Below are 19,627 nucleotides of genomic sequence, written 5' to 3' on the forward strand. Positions count from 1 at the left end.
CCTGGCACAAAAATAAAACAAAATCAAATAAAAATTAAAAAACAAACAAGTATTCTCTAGAAAGAATTTGTTTGCTTCTAACTATAAATACCGTTGGACTGTGAGGCCAAATCTCCGAGATCCCATTCACCGCTGTCAACACCAGGCAACTCAGTCCCACTCAAGTCCCAGCCCCACCCAGGCCTCCAGCAACAGCTAGGAAGGAGCCAGGTCTGCCAAGAACACACACGGTATTTGATAGGCAATGAGTTTTATATTTTTAAGTGACCAAATCTAATAAAATGAAAAACAAGTTTACTAAACAGGTCCAAAGACAACACAGGAGATAAGCTATAAAACCATAGCATGGGGACCCTAGCCAGTGCCTGCCCCCAACAGACACCACACCACACAGGTGAGAAGAGGGAGCTTGGATCTTGCATCTCCTCCAAATCACACATTTTGGTTTTTCGCTTTCTTTTTAGAGTTTTTAGAAAGTGAAACTCGTAAGTCCGGTGGGCTGCTCTGGGCGGGCAGCATGTCCAGCCTGCCTGCTTGTTAAGCTCTCTGTTGCCTGTGACGTCCAGTGGGCTGCTCTGCGCGGGCAGCATGTTCGGCCTGCCCGCGTTAAGCTCTCTGTGCCCAGGGGCCGCAGGTTAGGGCTTTCCCTCCTCACTCTTGTGCTATGCTCCTCAGCACATACTTGACGGTGTAGGCAAAGGCTGCAAACCCTACTATAACAAACAAGTTCGCCAAGGCGCCGCCCAGGAGTCCATGGTGCCGATTGGCCTGTGGGAGCCCCGCCAGGTTTGGGCCAGCTCCTGGCGCATGCCCATTTAAGATCTGGATCCCATTCTGGCCACGGTGCGTCTCCCCGTCAGGAACCACATCTGGCAAGGGGAGATTCTGGGGCCTGCTACTGAGTTCATCTTGTGCTTTCTGTTTTTGCTTAATTTCCTGAGGGGGAGGAAAAAAACAACAACACAAGAGACCTGAGTTGACAAGAACAATGAAGTTCCTTTAGAAGTTGCACTCCAGTTCTCAGAATCCCAGAGCTACCACCTAGAGTGGAGCTTTCCAAGCCCCCCCCCCCTCCAACTACCACTGCCTATACCAAATCCTGGCACACACACCCAATATAGGCAGAGTTCCTTACCCCATTTCACAGGTAAGGGGATGGAACAAGGTACCAAAATGACTACTCTGTACCTTTGAATTGGGCATAACACTGAACCAACAACCTAGGCCTGCACAGCTGTCAGCCTAGTGCCCCTCCTCACTGCACTCTCAGATCCACACAACTTAGCATGTGCTGTCTTTACTTCAGGAGGAGGCAGCTGATGCGGCTGCAATCCCCCATAGCCCACCTTGATGGGAAGCTCCATATGCTAGGGACAGGCCCAGCACCCAACGCCCCCACACGCTGGCCCTCAGGGTTCTGCCTCTGCAGCACTGTGGGATCTCGGAAGAGGACCCCAGTTTGCAAGAGTGTGCACCTGTAGGCAGGGCCAGCACAAACACCCCCTGCACACTGTAATTCCCACAAGGGCCTGAAGTCCTTCTGGAAAGAAAAGAATCTGAAAGTTCTCAACAGAAAAGACTCTGCTTTCTTTTTTCTTTTTTTTTTTTTTTGCCAGTCCTGGGGCTTGAACTCAGGGCCTAGGCACTGCCCCTGGCTTCTTTTTGCTCAAGGCTAGCGCTCTACCACTTGAGCCACAGCACCACTTCCAGCTTTTTCTGTATAGGTGGAGCTAGAGAATCGAACCCACGGCTTGATGCATGCTAGGCAAGCACTGTAGCACTAGGCCACATTCCCAGCCCCAAGACTTTGCTTTCTTACCTCCACAACTTCAGGAAATAATTCACAAAAGACTTTATCTTTTAAATTGAATGCTAAACTCTGTGCTGCCAGCTGTCTTTTCTAGGAAGAAAGAGAAGGGAAGTTATCAGTTAGAAAGCTATTTTTTCATTAGCTCACACCAGGCATACAGGGGAGTTCATTGTGAAGCACCACACATTTACACTATTTCAATCAACCTCATCCCCTCTATCACATTTCCTTCCACAAAAAAATAGCAAGCTTCATAGTTGCAAATAATCTACTTTGACAGTATTCAACCTCCTTTATCACCTGACGGTCCAATTCTTTCCCAATAGTCGCCCCCCACCCCCGACAGTCTCTCTCTCAAACCTCATTAGACAGAAAACTAATTTTTTATTCCTTGAAAATCCTAAAAACAGACTACTGTAGGGTCAACAGCACTGCCACCTTCATACTGTATAAAATGCTTGCTTTTCACATAAGTCTCATGAAGGCTTATCTCTTCATTAACAATTAAGAACATTAACTTGATTTCTAGCCAGGTACCAGTGGGGCTCATGTCTGTAATCCTACTCAGGAGGCTGAGATCTGAGGATCACGGTTCAAAGCCAACATAGGCAGGCTCTTATCTCCATAGTGGTGCTATGGCTCAAAGCAGAGCCCTAACCTTGAGAAAAAGCTTAGGAACAGTGCCCAAGCTCCGAGTTCAAGCATTAGGACTGGCAATAAAATAAAATGAGCTAGTAACTCCTGTGGCAGCAGCAGTGCTATATAGTTTTCTGTCTAGTTACATAATTTTCCTTTAGTGGTATCCAAATAAATGTTTCTCCTAGCTCAGTACATTCTGGTTTTGAGTATGTGCTGGTCCTAGGGCTTGCAGTCAGGGCCTGGATGCTATCTCTGAGCTTTTTCTTAAGGTTAGTACTCTACCACTTGAACCACAGCTTTACTTCGAGCTTTTTAGTGGTTAACTGGAAATCAAGAGTCTCATGGACTTTCCTGACTGAGCTGGCTCTGAACTGCAATTCTCAGATCTCAACTTCCTAAGTAGCTGGGATTATAGGCATGAGTCACCAGTGTTCAGACTAGTACTCTGTCTCCTCTCTCTCTCTCTCTCTCTCTCTCTCTCTCTCTCTCTCTCTCTCTCTCTCTCTCTTTCTTTCACCAGTCCTAAGGCTTGAACTCTGGGCCTGGGACCTGTCTGAGTTTTTTTTTGCTCAAAGCAGGTGCTTTACCACTTGAGCCACCAGTGCCTGGCTTATTACATTCTTTTTTGAGTGTGTGTGTGCTGGTGGCAGTAAGGCTCGAACTCAAGGCCTTGTATTCCCTCTTAGCTTTTTCACTTAAGGCTGACACAGTGTTTGAGACATACCTCTAGTAATGATTTTTTGCTGATTAGCTGGAGACTAAGAGTCTCTAGGATTTATCTACCTAGACTGGCTTCCAACTGTGATTGTCTGATCTCAGCCTCCCAAATAGCTAAGATTCCAGGCCTGAGCCACCAGCACCTGGCTTGGCAAATTCTTTTACCAACCCATGGCTCCAAAATTCCATATTCTGGTGGTCCTCAAGGGCAAACTCTTGAGCTAATTTCCTTCCTTTTCATATCAAGACCCTCAGTAGCACTAAGCTCAGAACTGGCAGTAAATGTGGGTCTCTGTCAGGTGACTCACTGGTGAGACCCAAGGGTGTATTCTCAGGTTTGGAACATACTGCTGTTACTGAAGGATTTGAGACTTAAAATTTTTCAGTAGACCAACCTACTTCCACTGAACGTGCATGCTTGGCTAGGGCAAGTCTCTGGTGGAAAAAAGGAGAGGGGTGTTAGAGAAGGGGTTTTATTCCCTTATATAAGTCCACCAAGGTGAAGGGCTCGCCCATCTTTCCCATCTCAAGCAATTACTTCCAACACACATAAGGACCCTAGTGAGGACCCTCTGCACACTTAAATCCTCTTAATACCTTTTCAGATGACACCATCTCTGCTCTGCAGAAGAGGTTTTGTGCCCATCACTATAAAACATTACAGATGGTGCTTGCAGGGGTTTCTGAGCATCTACTGTCTGACCCTTCAATGCCTCTTAACCTCTCAGACCAGACTCCACACAATTCTACTCTAGCATTCAATTAGACTCCCACTGTGTCCCCATGGACTTCTCCATAACACTACCAGAACAAGCAGGCAAGAAGCAACAACTAAAAGCAGTTACAAGGTAAGACGTTTACCCCACTAAAATGAGGACTAGTTGTTTCTGTGTCAGGAGAAATGCTGTTCCTTGATGGCCCCTGCCTATAATCCTAGCTCCTCAGAGGTTGAGATCTGAGAATTTCGGTTTAAAGCCAGCCTGCGTAGACAAATCCATGAGACTTATTCTCAATTAACAACAGAAAACTGGAAGTGGAGCTGTGTCTCAAGTGGCAATGTGCTAGCTGTGAGCAAAAAAGTTGAAAGCAAAAGGCCCAGAGTTCAAGCCCTAGAAGACACACAGAAAAACAAGAAAGAAATGGACTAGATGGAATGCAGAAATACAAGACAAGCTGGTGAAATGTTCCCTTCTAGTCTGAACCATGCTCCAAAAAACAAAAACAACAACAACAACAAAAACAATTAACCAGGAAGAAAAACCAAAATATAGCTAATCAGCAAAATCTTCAGTAAGCCCCCCAAACAGTCCCCAAACCCCTACTGGTGCAGCAATAGTCATATGGTACATCTCTGTCCATTTCTTCAGTGGTGTCTTAAGCTTTTTTTTATCTCCTTGAAAAAAATAAATAAGGCAGATGTATTCCCCCTTCCTAAACCTCTCAAAATCCCAAGAGGAGCCCAGGGATGTGAGGCTTGCATGCACAAAAGCAGGATGGAAGTAGAGGTAGACAGTAAGAACAAGGGGCTGCATCACAGGCTCCTGAAGCAAAGCAGTCTTCACAGGTGACCAGGATTAAGAACCCAGGGGAAGCCTCCACCTGCTAAAGAAAAGGCAACCCTACATGTGAGAAACAGCAGTCACCCCAAAGGAAAAGAGGGAGGCCATGGTGCTAGCCGACCTCAGGCATGCCTCACCGTAAAGTCCGAAGTCTCTATGCTGCCGAGAGTGGGGCCTTTCTCCACCATGAAGCTCAGGAGCCCAGTGAGAATGGTGGAGACAGACCAGGCTGGGTTCCAGGTATCTGGGTGGAAATCCGTGATGGAAAGACACAGCCTGTAAGGAAAGGGCTCGTGAGTAAGAATGCACAGTCCCCTGCCCAACCCTTAAAAAACATTGCAGCCCCAGAAGCTTACCTCGTGTTGCACTTAAACCTTCCATTTGGAGTTATCATGTAAATACTAGGAGGCTTAAAAGGAAACTCTCGGGGAAAAATTAACTTTCCATGGTAATAGCCACCTGCATCAAAACAGAAACAAACTTGTCATCGCTGTCATCATTCATAGTGTGACTGCTTGAGACCTCAATCCCCTCAAGCCCACCCTCCCATAACAATCCTGCCCAGGCTCATATGGTTCATATGCTTGGCTTCAAGCTCATCCACGTGCCTCTATCATGTCTGAACACACCTCAGCAGCATGGTGTGACCAGGTCCACACCCTGGGTCCTCTAGAAACCCCACCTTGCTTGTTGACTCTTCCCTCTTTGTCCCTCTACTATTTGTGGCTACCTTACAAGCCATATGCTGGCTGGCTCAACAAGGTGTATGGACCCCACCATGTATTTCATATACCCTAGACATACACATCCAAGATAGAATCATGCCAATTCTCCTATCCACCACTGTACTCCCTACTTCCCCTCAAAGAGACATGGGACACCTGGGCCTCCTCTGTACTCCACCCCAAGAACAAACAGGAACAGTAGTGACATTAACAGTAAAGTGCAGTGTGATACAAGTATAACCTATGATGGACAGAAGGTATTGAACCTAGTGTATGCACACACCTAACACACATACAACTAATGGACAGGAGGCATTACACCTAGCACACATGCACATGCACGCGCGTGTGCACACACACACACAACGGACAGAAGGCATTACACCTAGCAACACACTAAAGAACACTGAGAAGCCAAATCAGAAAATCAGCAAAAACTAACACTCAGGCACTTTCCAGAGAAGCATGACAGAAAACATGTATCTGAACTGTGCTCATATCTGAGATCCAATGTGATATAAGTAGCAAATGCCATAGGCTCACACCTATAATCCTAACTTCTCAAGAAGTTGAGATATAAGGATCAAAATTTGAAGCCAGCCCAGACAGGAAAGTCCAGGAGACTCTTATTTCCAATTAATTACCAAAAGTCAGAAGTGAAGCTAATGCTAGTCTTGAGCCCAAAAGCTGAGAGTGCCCACCCCTGAGTTCAAACCCCAGGACCAGCACACACCCAAACACACACACACACACACACACACACACACACACACACCACTGAACTGGCTCTTAGTTTTCCTTTATTCATTTATTTTTGTCAGTCCTGGGGCTTGGGCTCAGGGCCTGAGCACTCTCCCTGACTTCTTTTTGCTCAAGGCCAGCAACTCTACCACTTGAGCCACAGTGCCATTTCTAGCTTTTTCCATTTATGTGGTGCTGAGGAATTGAACCCAGGGCTTCATATATGCAAGACAAGCACTCTACCCCTAGGCCATATTCCCAGCCCCATGGCTCTGAGTTTAGAGGAAGGTGATGGAGAGCAGATACCTCCCATCTCCTGCCCTACTGTATACATAAAACATCCAGGAAAACCCTCTGACAATGATCTTTATGACCGTTTTCATATACCGAAGGCACCAAGAACCACATACAAAGATATTCATAGCACCAGCATTTTTGCCCGTAGGGGTGAAAAATAGTAAACAATTACTTGCCCTTCAAAAGAAAAGGGTCAGATAGATGGACAATGTTCAAGTGCCAGGCAGGGAAGGAATCTACATGACACACAACTTACTACAAGTTAAAAAAGAAAGGGGGGGAGGGGGGAGAAGACCCCTCTGGGACAGCCCTGATAGCAATTAGAGCTAAGACAAGTCCTGTGTCCTTTCAAGGTCTCACTACCCCATCCACACAAAGGCATCCATTCAGCTCAGAGACTATTCTGAGGATCTTAAGATACTAAAAATGCTTAACATAAACTAGGCCTCTAATGATATTCCCTAGTCTTAGAAACAGAAGAACATGGCCTTAATGTATTGTTTACTCCAACCTGGATTTCCCAACTCTAACTGATAACAAATGCTGGTAAAACGTAAGATATTTACAGATGATCCCTGAAGACTTAAGCATACTAGCCAGGCGCTGGTGGCTCATGCCTGTAATCCTAGCTATTCAAGAGGCTGAGATCTGAGGATCACGGAGTCCATGAGACTTCTATCTCCAATTAACCACCAGAAAACCAGATGTGGAGCTATGGCTCAAAAGCTCAGGGACAGCTCCCAGGCCCTGAGTTCAAGGCCCAGAACTGACCAAAAAAAAAGGCGTAAACATACTAATAAAAACAAAACTATTCAAACAATTCTACAATTTGTTAAGAAATATGGTCCAGATAAGTTCAATTTAACCATTGCATATCCAAAATAAACTTATTTTCATGTGAGATGTTTAATAGGCAAGAATTCAGACTTCTGTTCTAGTCACCTTCATAAGGAGTCATCTCGGGGCCTCGGACAACATAGTGCCTAAGAGAGAGAAAAGAAAATTATTTAGATTTGAAGGCTGCAAATTCTCCCGAACCCAAGTCACTTCAAGGCTGGGCTTCAGGGACCTGCCAGAACTACATTTGCAGTCAGGAAGCAGCCATAGTCCAAGTACCCACAGCACAGCCCCAAGCCCTTGAATCTCATGTGCTCCAAGGACCTCAGCCATGTTGCAACAGGATCTCAGTCCTATTTTCTAAGTTTCCACAAGGTTCTTTTGCTTCCACAGAAGCAAGGAGAACCTTCCACATGCAAGAAGTTAGATCTCTCTGATATTAACTTCAATGAAGATTTTGTGAAAATTTAAATTTCACAATTCACTAAGATATACCAGGGAGACATAGAAAGGATTGCGATCTTAAGGCCAACCTGGTGGGCTACACAAGACACTGTCTCAAGCCAGGTGCTGCTAAGCTCACCCCTGTAATCCTAGCTACTAGGGAAACTGAGGAGTTTGAAGCCAACCCATGCACAAATTTGTTCATGAGACTCTTCTCCAATTAACCAGGAAAAAAAAAAAAGCCAAAAATAGAGGTGTGGCTGAAAGATACCAACACACAAAGGAACTTTTCAAGACTTGATATAAAAACAATAAATTTATGTCTTTGGTATCATACACAGTCTAAGCAGGAGACAGTTGGTGTGAAGCTAGTATGCGGCCCCAATGTCAGTGATCCCTGGAAGAAACAGAAATGGGCCTCAGAGCAGCCACCCTCAAGCATGTAAAATAGGGACAACTTGTGACTGACTGTCTCCAGAGTCCTCACACAGAGCCCAAACTCCAACCAGAAGTAGCATGATACTGCATACTCCCTTGTACAAATAAACAAGGCATTGGCTCTCAGTAGAACGGTGTTTGGACCTTGAAGGTTTCAAGAAACAGAAGAGCATAAAGCAAATAAAACTAGCCATGACAGCCATTACAAACAAGTCACTCACCAAGATACACATATAAGTGGTCTTAGTAGCATAGCAATAGGATTGTGTGAACTGGCTACTAGCTGGGATTCAACAGTATACAACAATCTGTTCCAAGACCAGTAATAAGATATCAAGACCTACAAATGCGCCAAGTGCAAGTAGCTCACACCTGTAATCCTCACTACTTCGGAGTTTGAGATCTGAGGATCACAGTTCAAAGCCAGCCTGGGCAGAAGTGTCTGTGAGACTCTCATCTCCAATTAACCACAGGAAAACCGGAAATGGAGCTGTGGCTCAAGTGGTAAAGCACTAGCCTTGAGCTGAAGAGCTCAGCCCCCAGGCCTCAGAGTTCAAGTCCTAGGACCAACAAAAAAAATAATAATAAAAATAAAAGACAAATCCTTCCTTCAGCTATGGGAAAGATGCCCACAGTGATAGAATTATAATAGCCCAACATTACCATCCTGAGCTAGTACTCATCACCCTGACAAGAGGGTACACACAGCAAGGTTTGTGCCAAACCCTTTTTCCTAGGAGTCTGCAGTTGAGCAGTCCAGGCAATCCTCCGTCTCTCCCCCAAGTAGATAGAATTATAGGCTTGAGCCTATGTAAATGCCCCAATAGAGGCAATGAGCCAAGCAGAGGCTGAAGCCTATAATTCTATCTACTTGGGAGAGACAGAGGACTGCAATTTAAGAGCAGACTGGGCTAAAAGTTCCAACACTCCATCTCAAAAGTGGCTGGGAGCCAGGTGCTTATGGCTCAGGCCTGTAATCTTAGCTACTCAAGAGGCTGAGATCTGAGGATTGCAGTTCGAAGGGCCATTAGACTCTTATCTCCAACAAACTACTCAGAAAAAGCCAGAAGTGGTGCTGTGACTCAAGTGGTAGAGTACTAGCCTTGAGCACAAGAAGCTTAGGGACAGTGCCTATGCCTTGAGTTCAAGTCCCGGGACAAGCATCCAAAAAAGGAACAGTGTCTGGGAGACAGGCACTGGTTGCTCACATCTGTAACCCTACTCAGGAGATTGAGATCTAAGGATTATGGTTTAAAACCAGCCCAGGCAGAAAAATACATGACTCATATCCAATTAACTACCAAAAAAAAATCTGGAAGTCGGGGCTGGGAATATGGCCTAGTGGTAAAGTGCTCGCCTCGTATACATGAAGCCCTGGGATCGATTTTCCTCAGCACCACATATACAGAAAAAAGCCAGAAGTGGTGCTGTGGCTCAAGTGGTAGAGTGCTAGCCTTTAGCAAAAAGAAACCAGGGACAGTGCTCAGGACCCGAATCCACATCCCAGGACTGGCAACAAAAACAAAACAGAGAAACAAAAATCTGGAAGTCAAGCTGAGGCTCAAGTGGTAGAGTGCTCTACTTGCACAAAGGATAGCACCCAGGCCCTGAATTCAAGCCCCATGACCAGCATGCACATGCATGCATAGGCATGCGCATGCGCACACACAAACACAGAGGCTGGGCATGATAACGGGTTACAGTGACACACACTTGTCACTAACATGAGTAAGCACAGATGGGAGGACTGAAGTACAAGTCAACCCAGGCATAAAGTGAGACTATATCACAAAAATAATCAATGCATGCCCAGGCCCTGAGTTCAAGACCCAAAACTGACAAAAAAAAAACAAATAAACAAAAAAAGAGCTGAAGATGTAGTTCAAGTGGTAGAACACCTGCCTAGCAAGCAGGAGACAGGGCTGGGAATGTGGCTTAGTGGTACAGTATTTGCCTAGAATGCATGAAGCTCTGGGTTCGATTCCTTAATACCACATAAATAGAAAAAAACAGAAATGGCGCTGGGCTCAAGTGGTAAGAATGCTAGCTTGAGCAAAAGAAGCTCAGGGACGGTGCCCAGGCCCTGAGTTCAAGCTGCAGGACTGGGGACAGGGGAGGAAAGTCACTGAATCTCTGATGAGCTTTCTGAACAATACTTCACACATGTCACTGATAGCAGACACCTGTAATCCTACTCAGAAGGTGGAGATGTAAAGATTGTGGTTCAAAGACAATCAGGGCAGAAAAGTCTGCCTTTATCTCCAATAACCAGCAAAATGCCAGACTGGAAGTGTAACTTACACGGTAGACCATCAGCTGTGAAAGAGAACCTGAGTTCAAGCTCCAGTACAGGCACACCCCCCCACCCTCAAAAAGAGCAAAACCAACAAATACCTCACTGCTGGGTAGTGAATAATGCCTGTGGTGAGGGTTCTGGAAGCCTTCTGCCTTCCTGTGGACTTCACCCCACACACCTCTTTCCCTCTGCTGATGTCATTTCATAGTAATAAATCATTTCCCCCCTTGTGCCAGTACTGGAGCTTGAACTCAGGGATTCACATTCTCATTTGGCTTTTTTGAATCACAATTGGCATACTACCATGTGAATGAGACCTCCTGGTTAATTGGAGCTAAGGGTTTCCCTGATTTTTTTTTTTTTGGCCAGTCCTGGGGCTTGGACTCAGGGCCTGAGTACTATCCCTGGCTTCTTTTTGCTCAAGGCTAGCACTCTACCACGAGCCACAGTGCCACTTCTAGCTTTTTCTATATACGTGGTGCTGAGGAATTGAACCCAGGGCTTCATGTATACAGGGCAAGCACTTTTACCACTAGGCCATATTCCCAGCCCAGTCTTTTACTTTTCTCACAAAACCATGAGCAAAGCTACTGGTAATATGCATTTCCATAGAGATATGTGTAGTTTCATAGTTTAACATAGTGAAAGAGCTACTTTGATATGAATACTTCCCACAGGTTCTCTTGATATCAGGCTAAGCATCAGGAGCACATGGCCTGGGTAAAAGGCAAGGGCTGGAGTGTCAGGATCCCATCAGCAACACTCTCGGGCAAGACAAGCTGATTCCCAGCATTCAGAAGCAAACTGATCTGAAGGGTGCACATGAGTAACCACTGAGAGTCATGTGTGCCCAGAACCTGTGCTAAGAACCCCTCAGCCATCCACTAGGGAAAATTAAGAGACCAGAGACAGGACTCTGGAGTGTCCACGTATAGCTAAAGAGATGCAGAACTGCTTCTTTAACGTCAAGGCCAGGCCCACGCAGGCTAGTGGAAAGCTCACATGAAAGAAACAGTAATGAGGGTGAACAGGAACGCAGAGCCTTACCATTCGAGAATATTTGAAGGGAGGGGCTCAGCACAGATGTAAGGCACCGGGTCTTTCTTAATGCGAAGGTAGTCCTGTTTCAGCCTCTGTGTTGCTGTCGTTGGAGCTCTCTTATTGCTGTTGCTGCTCATCTATTAAAAACAAGCATCTCTATTTACAGAGAACAACAGACTTACAGATTTCCTCACCCATAATCAGCTTCAACCACAATTATGTGCCTCTACTTTCCTGTCTGAAGCCCACCAGCAATCAAGTCATAACCCAATTCTCATTTTTCTTTCTTTCTTTCTTTCTTTTTTTTTTTTGCCAGTGCTGGGGCTTGAACTCAGGGCCTGAGCACTAGCATTGCCCCTGGCTTCTTTTTTTTGTTTTGTTTTGTTTTTGCCAGTCCTGGGCCTTGGACTCAGGGCCTGAGCACTGTCCCCGGCTTCTTTTTGCTCAAGGCTAGCACTCTACCACTTGAGCCACAGCGCCACTTCTGGCCATTTTCTATATATGTGGTGCTGGGGAATCAAACCCTGGGCTTCATGTATAGGAGGCAAGCACTCTTGCCACTGGGCCATATTCCCAGCCCCCAATTCTCATTTTTCTTCTCTCCTCCCACCTACTTCATTTATTCAACATACCTTAACTAAGCTGTTAACAAAGACACAAAGAGAACCATAAAACCTCATTCTTGTCCTCAAAGAAGTTATATGAAAAAATACAAATGCATTCATTCAATGGATGCTGGGAAGATATGAAGCTAGCCTGGATCAACCAGCAGCCGAGAGCAGCCATACAACTGTTCTAACTCTTATGTTCAGCAACACCTTAACAACGGAGCTTTTCTACCAAGGAAATTGGCAAAAACCATTCCCCCTTCCCTGCCCTGAAAGCCTGTCATCAAACATTTACCACTGGTCACAACTGACATCAGCAAAGGAAAAGCAAAGCTATGAGGCAAGGAGATATCAATATTCTGAAAAGATTCTGGAGGTACTAACAGTGTAGAGGAGGTGTGCATAGGGAACAACACTGATTGCTGTCTGGGGAGTCTAAGGACAGTGAAGAATAGGGGACAGGAATGGCTAGAGGCAAGGTTAGGCTCCAGGAAGATTTTAGGAACCAGCCTTAAAGCAGATGAAACTGTCTGTTAAAAGGGTTACTGTGGCCAGGCACCAGTGGCTCATGCCTGTAATCCTAGCTATTCAGGAGGCTGAGATCTGAGGATCAGGTTCGAAGTCTCCGTGAGACTCTTCTCTATAATAAACTACTCAGAAAAAGCCAGAAGTGGTGCTGTGGCTCAAGTTGTAGAGCACTAGCCTTAAGCAAAAGAAAAGGAAAGAAAAAAACTTAGTGCCCAGACACTGAATAAGCCTGGGACTGGGGAAGGAAAAGGGGACCAGGTAACAGTGGTGAATGTACACACTAGGCAGGACAAGTTGGTAAGACTATCTCCAATTAACTACCAAGAAGCTGTGCTTCAAGTGGTAGAGTGCTAGCCTTGAGGAAAATCACTTACAGAAAGCACCTAGAATCTGTGTTTAAGCCCTTCCATGTGCACCAACTGCCCACACGGCTTCTCATTAGGGGTCCTTGACCCTTACAATCCTTATTCACTTCCTTCTCATTATGCCAACCCTAACGCAAGACCCCTTTACTTTTCCTATCCACCACCAAGAGCTTCCAGTCTCTTCCCGTTTCCTTCCACCTAGTCCCCACAAAGGCCATTCCTTCCCATAGCCAATCTGATAACTATCAACAGCAACACTATCTATTTACTGGTTCCTCAAAATAGCCCTAGCCAGCCATACTGATTCCCAAGGCCTGGATACAGCCTAGTCCATCGACCCCTACCAGTGGGTAGATAATGCACCTACATCCTTCCCCACTTGATCTGAGCCACTTCCCTCAAAACTTGCCCCTAGTTTCCTAATGTCCAACATCCACAAGCAGAACTACCACACAAGATAGATTCTTTTTTTTTTTTTTTTTTTTTTTTTTTTTGCCAGTCCTGGGCCTTGAACTCAGCCTGAGCACTGTCCCTGGCTTCTTTTTGCTGAAGGCTAGCACTCTGCCACTTGAGCCACAGCGCCACTTCTGGCCATTTTCTATATATGTGGTGCTGAGGAATCGAACCCAGGGCTTCATGTATACAAGGCAAGCACTCTAACACTAGGCCATATTCCCAGCCCAAGATAGGTTCTTTCTTTGAAATGTTTGTATCTGAGGCTGATGTTACACATGTACAAAACACTTCATTAGATAATACAAATGCATCTGTGTTAGGATCTGAGTAGCCAGAGTACACATTTAGTGAAGGTCAGTGGATAGTCACAGGAAATGGTGATGGTGAGTCCAGATGAGTCAATCCCCAGCAAATTCTTATCTTCTCCCCCACCCCTGCCATGTTTAGTTAGCAAGGCTTGAACGCAAGGTGTTGAGCTCTTGCTGGTTTGTTTGTTTCCTCACAGCTGGTGTACCATCAGTACAGCATTTTGCTTAAGTAGAGAGCCAGTCAGACTCTAATGCTCAAGCTGGCTTCAAATCACAATCCTCAGACATCAGCCTCCTTAAGAAGCTAGGATTACAAATCTGACCAACTGGCTCCCAGCATCATACTCACTCTTTTTTTGCAGTATTATAGATCAAACCCAGAAACTCATGTATACTAAGTAAGTGTTCTGCCACTGAGCTACAAATGCTATTTTAGACACAAAATCTTTACGGTGGTATTTATGATTCAACTACCTCTCTTTTTTCTCACTCAGAATGCTTTCTCTCATGTTCATCCCACAGAACTGCAGGTGTCTGTTTCTCCCAATTTTCTACACTCAAAATATGATGGCAGGATACCAGGTGCTAGTGGCTCATGCCTGTAATCTTAGCTACTCAGGGGGCTGAGATCTGAGGATTGCGGTTCAAAGAAAGGCAGCCTAAGCAGGAAACTCCGAAACTCATCTCCAATTAACCATCAGAAAACAGGAAATGGCACTGTTGCTCAAGTGGTAGAACACCAGCCTTGAGCTCAAGAGCTCAAGGATGGCGTGCTAGCCCAGAGTTCAAGCCCCATGACCAACCAAAAAGAAAGAGAAAAAGGTAGCGGGGGGGGGGGGGGGGGAATTAAAATGTGAAATCAGAGGCTGGGAACATGGCTTAGTAGTGGAGTGCTTGCCTAGCATGCATGAAGCTCTGGATTCCATTCCTCAGCATCATATAAATAGAAAAAGCCAGAAGTGGTGCTATGGCTCAAGTGGTAGAGTGCTAGCCTTGAGCAAAAGAAGCTCAGGGACAGTGCTCAGGCCCTGAATTCAAGCCCCAGGGATGGCCAAGAAAAAGGTGAAATCACAGCAAGATAAATTCTTCAAATCAGGTCTCCATGGATAGAACAGATGTGTTATACTAAAAAGTACCTCCAAACATTTTTTAAATATTAAAATCACAAACATAGCCAAGGTTAATATGTTCACGTACACAAAGAAAACCCATGAGGGCTGGGAATGTGGTACTTAGCAGTAGAGAGCTCGCCTAGCGAGCACAAAGCTGTGGGTTTGATTCCTCAGCACCATATAAACAGAAAAAGCGGGAAGTGGCTATGTAGCTCAAGAGGTAGAGTGCTAGCCTTGAGCAAAATAAGCCAAGGACAGTGCTCAGGCCCTGAGTTCAAGCCCCAGGACTGGCAAAAAGAAAACCCATGGGAAGCAGCCTGAATTACTGTCAAGACCACAGGTATGGGGTGGAGGTGAGGCTCAGCTGACTGAGTGCCAATGAGTGAAAAAGCATCAGGTACCAAGTTCATGTCCTGGTCTAGCACAAAAAAGAAAAGGCCACAGGTCTTTCCACTGTGCCAAAGTGGTGGCTAACCAACATCTGTTATTCCTGTTCCTGTTTCCTCTGGACATCTCTCCAGTGCACACAGGTCAGGTGATGATGATGTGGGACCTTGACCTGACCCATCAGGAGGGCATGTGACACACCCAGGCCCAGGATTTTCAAGGAAGTCCAGGGCTGAAGGAGGCAGCCTTACTAGCACTCACACACATCTGAACCAAACTGGCTGTGCAGATGACAGATTTCATATCCAACCCTGCCTGAAGACTAAGGGTGACCCTTAAATTCATCTCTTTTGAAGCCAGATTACCCCAAATTTCACTCACCTGGACTGAGCACGGGCCGGTACCTCTGCCTACAAGCGAATATGCACATTTTTATGCACTAATGTAGCTAGTATTCTGTAGCTAGTATCCTCATCTGTCTCATATTTGGGTCTGACATGCTGATGCTGGGAACTCTACTTGAATTAAACGCATGCCTACTAAGGGTATTCAACGAAGAGGGTGGGAAGGTCACTGATTGGGAAGATGCGGGGAGTGAGATGAAGGCATGGACAGACAGTGAAGCTCCGCATGGTGCAGGCATCTGCCCAGGGCCCCAGTCTCACTCTTTCCGCCGGGACCTTCTGTTCTAAGACCCCAGGGGCGGAATCCTGAGCCCGCTCGTCTCCGTGGGGAGTGAGGAAGTACTGTGGGATTCTAACTGCTCAGGGGCTCAACGGCAGCCACACCCCAGCACGGACACATTTGCCAAGACGAACGCGGGCTCCTCCTGAAAGTACTCCCAGGAGGCCCAACCCACGAGAGGCCACGGAGAGCCGTGGGAGACCCTGCCGCGACCGACCAAGTCCAACCTGGCCGATGAGCCATCTCCGGCCGGGGGCCACCGGCGCCCGCCGTAACCGACTCGTGTGCGCGCAGAGAGGCGCCGGCCGGGGCCAGGACGGGCCTTGCGGAGGCCCCCCAAGGCCCCGCGCCCCGCGCCCGCCGCTGGGCCGGCTGCGGCGGGGCGGCCCGAGGCCCGAGGCCCCGGCGCGGCCGGCGCGCGCTCACCTCTCCCTGTCGCCGCAGGGTGCGCCGCCGCGCTCGCGCTCGGGGCTCGCCGTGGTCGAGGCCGGAGCAGGGTGCGGACGAGCGGGGTCCGCGCCCGAGAGCCGCACCCGCGCTGGGACCGAACCCCCCCGCACCCGCCGCCGCAGCGCCTCCGCCGCCGCCGCCGCCGCCGCCCCAGCTCCCAAGATGGCCGCTCGAGAGGCAGGCCTCCGGCCTCGCTTCCGCTTCCGGCGCGCTGCCCGCCGGGCCGCCGCTCTAGGCAGCCGGCGCGGGGCGCCCACGTCTCGATGGCGGCGCCCGCTCCTCGAGCTTACGTCAGCCGCCGTTCCGGGGGGCGCTGCAGGCGGAGGGCGCATGCGCACGGGAAGCACTGGGCGGCGCGGGGCGGGGCCGCGTCGAGCGGGGTGGGCGGGGCCGCGGGGCTGCTCCTGGAGCCCCTGGGGACCGCGGGGCTGTCGGCTGGCCCGCGCTGCGAGTAGTGGCCCCGTAGACTCTCTCCGTACCGCCCCCCGCGGAAGGTGAGGGTGAGGCGGGGCCCGTGGAAGGGGGGACCCTGAGTTAACTGCGCCCCAGTCCCTCCCCCCGGCCCGGGCTCCCCGTTCACCCGACAGCGCCTTCCCCCGAGCCCCAGAGCAGCCACTGGCCTTGGCCCCACCAAGACGCTTCTGCCCGGGGGACAGCAGCCCGCGTAGAAATAGTTCTAGTGTTTCCTAACCAACGTTTCCACTCAGCCCATGAATAGGGTCATTATGCTAATGCTCGCTGTGCCCAGGCTGCTCTTCCGCTCCCACGGCCCCTCCCCGGCCCTGGGGAGGAGAGGCCCAGCGTGGCCACTTGGCCACAGCTGTTTGGCTGGGGCTGGGGCTGGGGGGGGGGGGGGCGGCGGACAGAGCAGCAGGTGGGGCTGTTCTGTACTTGGCAAGGGAAACTGAGCTGAGAAGTGCGGGTGAAGCGTGCCCAGCTTCGGAGAGCCCTCAAGCTTCTTGGTCCTGCCTCAGCCAGATTCCTGGGATCCAAAGCTGGTTCTGTTAGGAACACTCGTGGTGGCCTCACCCCCTTGCCCCACTACCTCCCCCTCCCCTTGCCAGCCTGGAGGTTCATCATGAAGGAGGAAGAGAGCAGGGTGGCACCCTCTGAATGAGAGCAGCCTGTGTGGCAACAGTGTGAGCTCATAGCCCCTGCCCTCCCTTGCGAGTCAGTCTGGACTGGACTGGGGCGGCGGGGATGGGGGGGTGGGGGGGCTGGACAGAGTGTGTAGAGTGTGTCCTCCAGACTGCCCCAGGAGAGGCAGATTTGAGTTATGAGATAGGGGCAGTCATCCGCCTATTCAGAGCTGGGAGGGCCCTTGCTGTGCCTGGCTGGGCTGTATGTGGCAGAGCACAGGTGCAACTCCAAATCCTTGCCTTTTGCTGAGACCCTGACTGTCTCTCAGCATCAGCCACAGGTTAGTGAGACCAAGCACCAGCAGTGGCTATACCCACCAAGTCCAGCCCACCAAGGGCCCCTTTGTTGGGGTCTGGGCATCTGCTGCAGAGCTTGCCCCTAATCCTGGGAGCCAAACTCAGGAGCATCTATCCATTAGACCACCATGGTCTGGACATCCAGCCAGTGACAGCCCTGCTTCTTCCACTGCCCAGCTCTGCATAAAGCTCTTTCCCCTCTTTGCTAAACTTTGTGGCTTGCACACAGGGCAAGCAAGCCAAATCTAGAGGTTGGCAAGGTAGGTAAAGAGAGACCACCCCACTTGGGGTGTGAGCATCAGCTGTCCTAGGCACACGTGCAGCCTGCACCTGGGGCTCAGGCTTTGGCCACAAGCATTTAGGGGCCCTCTCCTGTCTACAGGTTTCTTTGTAACACAGCACCAACCAGGCTTCGTGTGTGGCTCACCCCTGCAATCCTAGCTACTCAGGAGGTTTAGATCTGAAGGTCCCATCTGAAGCCAGCCAGAGAGACATGTCTCCAACTAGCCAACAAAAGCCAAAGTGGAGATATAGTTTGAATGATAGAACACCAGCCTTGAGCAGAAAAGGCTAAAGCTAAGGGAGACCACAGCCTTAAGTTCAAGTCCCAATATCAGCACCAAAAAGGAAAAAAAAAGAGCACCCATAAACCCAGCAGGACATCATAGGTGCTGAAAGCATCTAGCAGCTAGTCTTCCAAGAAAGGCTCATCTTAGAGCCATGAAGCATGAGCACCAGCCTCCTCACTGAGATACTGAGCCACCAGTATGGGAGAAGGTATGCAGACAGATGTGGCTCCCAGGTCCTGACAAAACTCTACCCGTGGTCTTCATGTCAGCAGGACTCGGGCCCTCCTGCCTTCTATGCACAGGGATAATTGCCTTTGCAGTTGGGATGGAAAGTGGACCATTAAGCTGGCAGCAGGTTAACTCCATAGACACCTCTCAGGGCACGACTCTGCCTTCTACAGCAAGGGACTGGAGCTGGTGCTGCGGAGGGATGTGCTGACTACAAGCTCTAGGAGGGAACAGCAGACTCCTCCCAGCACTGCCAAGAAGATAAAAAATCTGGGGAGGATAAAGGCAGTTGAACATGGCCAAAATAGATTATTTGCATCTATGAAAATGCAACAAGGGGGTTGGGGATATGGCCTAGTGGCAAGAGTGCTTGCCTCGTATACATGAGGCCCTGGGTTCAATTCCCCAGCACCACATATACAGAAAATGGCCAGAAGTGGCGCTGTGGCTCAAGTGGCAGAGTGCTAGCCTTGAGCAAAAAGAAGCCAGGAACAGTGCTCAGGCCCTGAGTCCAAGCCCAGGACTGGCAAAAAAAAAAAAATTAAAAAAAAAATAGAAAAGAAAATGCAACAAGGAAACCAGTTGAGGATGCTATTCTAGGGGGAGGAGCTAAGAGTGCGAGGAGGGGTTAAGATTGATTGGAATACAGTGTAAACCTGTGGCGATGTAACAATGAAATCCCTGTCTGTATAACTACTATAGGCCAATAAAAAAAATTCTCCAGGATTAGACCAGGAGGATTTAGTCATATCTGACCAAAGGGATTGCCTGTCCAGGGCTTGAGGGAGGGAGGGCCTTGAGGAGCTGGCTTGAGTACATCGGACACATCCCTGATCCTCCCAGTGGAGACAGGCACCCGATCAGACCCTAGCCCCACAGCCCTGCTCCGCACAGCCCTGCTCCGCACTCACCTGGTGCCGGTGTCTAAGAGCACATATGATGTGCTGTGGTG

The 19,627-nt window shown here is 48.5% G+C and overlaps 1 protein-coding gene across 1 annotated transcript; it reads right to left on the reverse strand.

The window, feature by feature from the left end:
- Positions 1 to 233: 233 nt before the first annotated feature.
- Positions 234 to 16,573, reverse strand: Ube2j2 (ubiquitin conjugating enzyme E2 J2). Its single transcript, XM_048350051.1, has 7 exons — positions 16,419 to 16,573; positions 11,551 to 11,681; positions 7,431 to 7,471; positions 5,082 to 5,184; positions 4,863 to 5,001; positions 1,820 to 1,900; positions 234 to 936 (listed from the first exon to the last, which is right to left on the reverse strand). Exons 2-7 carry the CDS (start codon positions 11,679 to 11,681, stop codon positions 652 to 654), a joined length of 780 nt encoding a protein of 259 aa, XP_048206008.1. The 5' UTR covers positions 16,419 to 16,573; the 3' UTR covers positions 234 to 651.
- Positions 16,574 to 19,627: the final 3,054 nt, after the last annotated feature.

This window comes from Perognathus longimembris, chromosome 7 (genome assembly GCF_023159225.1).
Source record: "Perognathus longimembris pacificus isolate PPM17 chromosome 7, ASM2315922v1, whole genome shotgun sequence".
NCBI lineage: Eukaryota > Metazoa > Chordata > Mammalia > Rodentia > Heteromyidae > Perognathus > Perognathus longimembris.

Excerpts from the sequence above, each read along its gene's own strand:
- Ube2j2 (XM_048350051.1), bottom strand. The coding sequence starts at position 11,681 with ATGAGCAGCAACAGCAATAAGAGAGCTCCAACGACAGCAACACAGAGG. Across the intron at positions 5,185-7,430 it reads CGAGATGACTCCTTATGAAG|GTGGCTATTACCATGGAAAG; the intron begins GTGACTAGAACA and ends GTTTTGATGCAG. Across the intron at positions 1,901-4,862 it reads TAGAGACTTCGGACTTTACG|AAAAGACAGCTGGCAGCACA; the intron begins GTGAGGCATGCC and ends CTTTCTTCCTAG.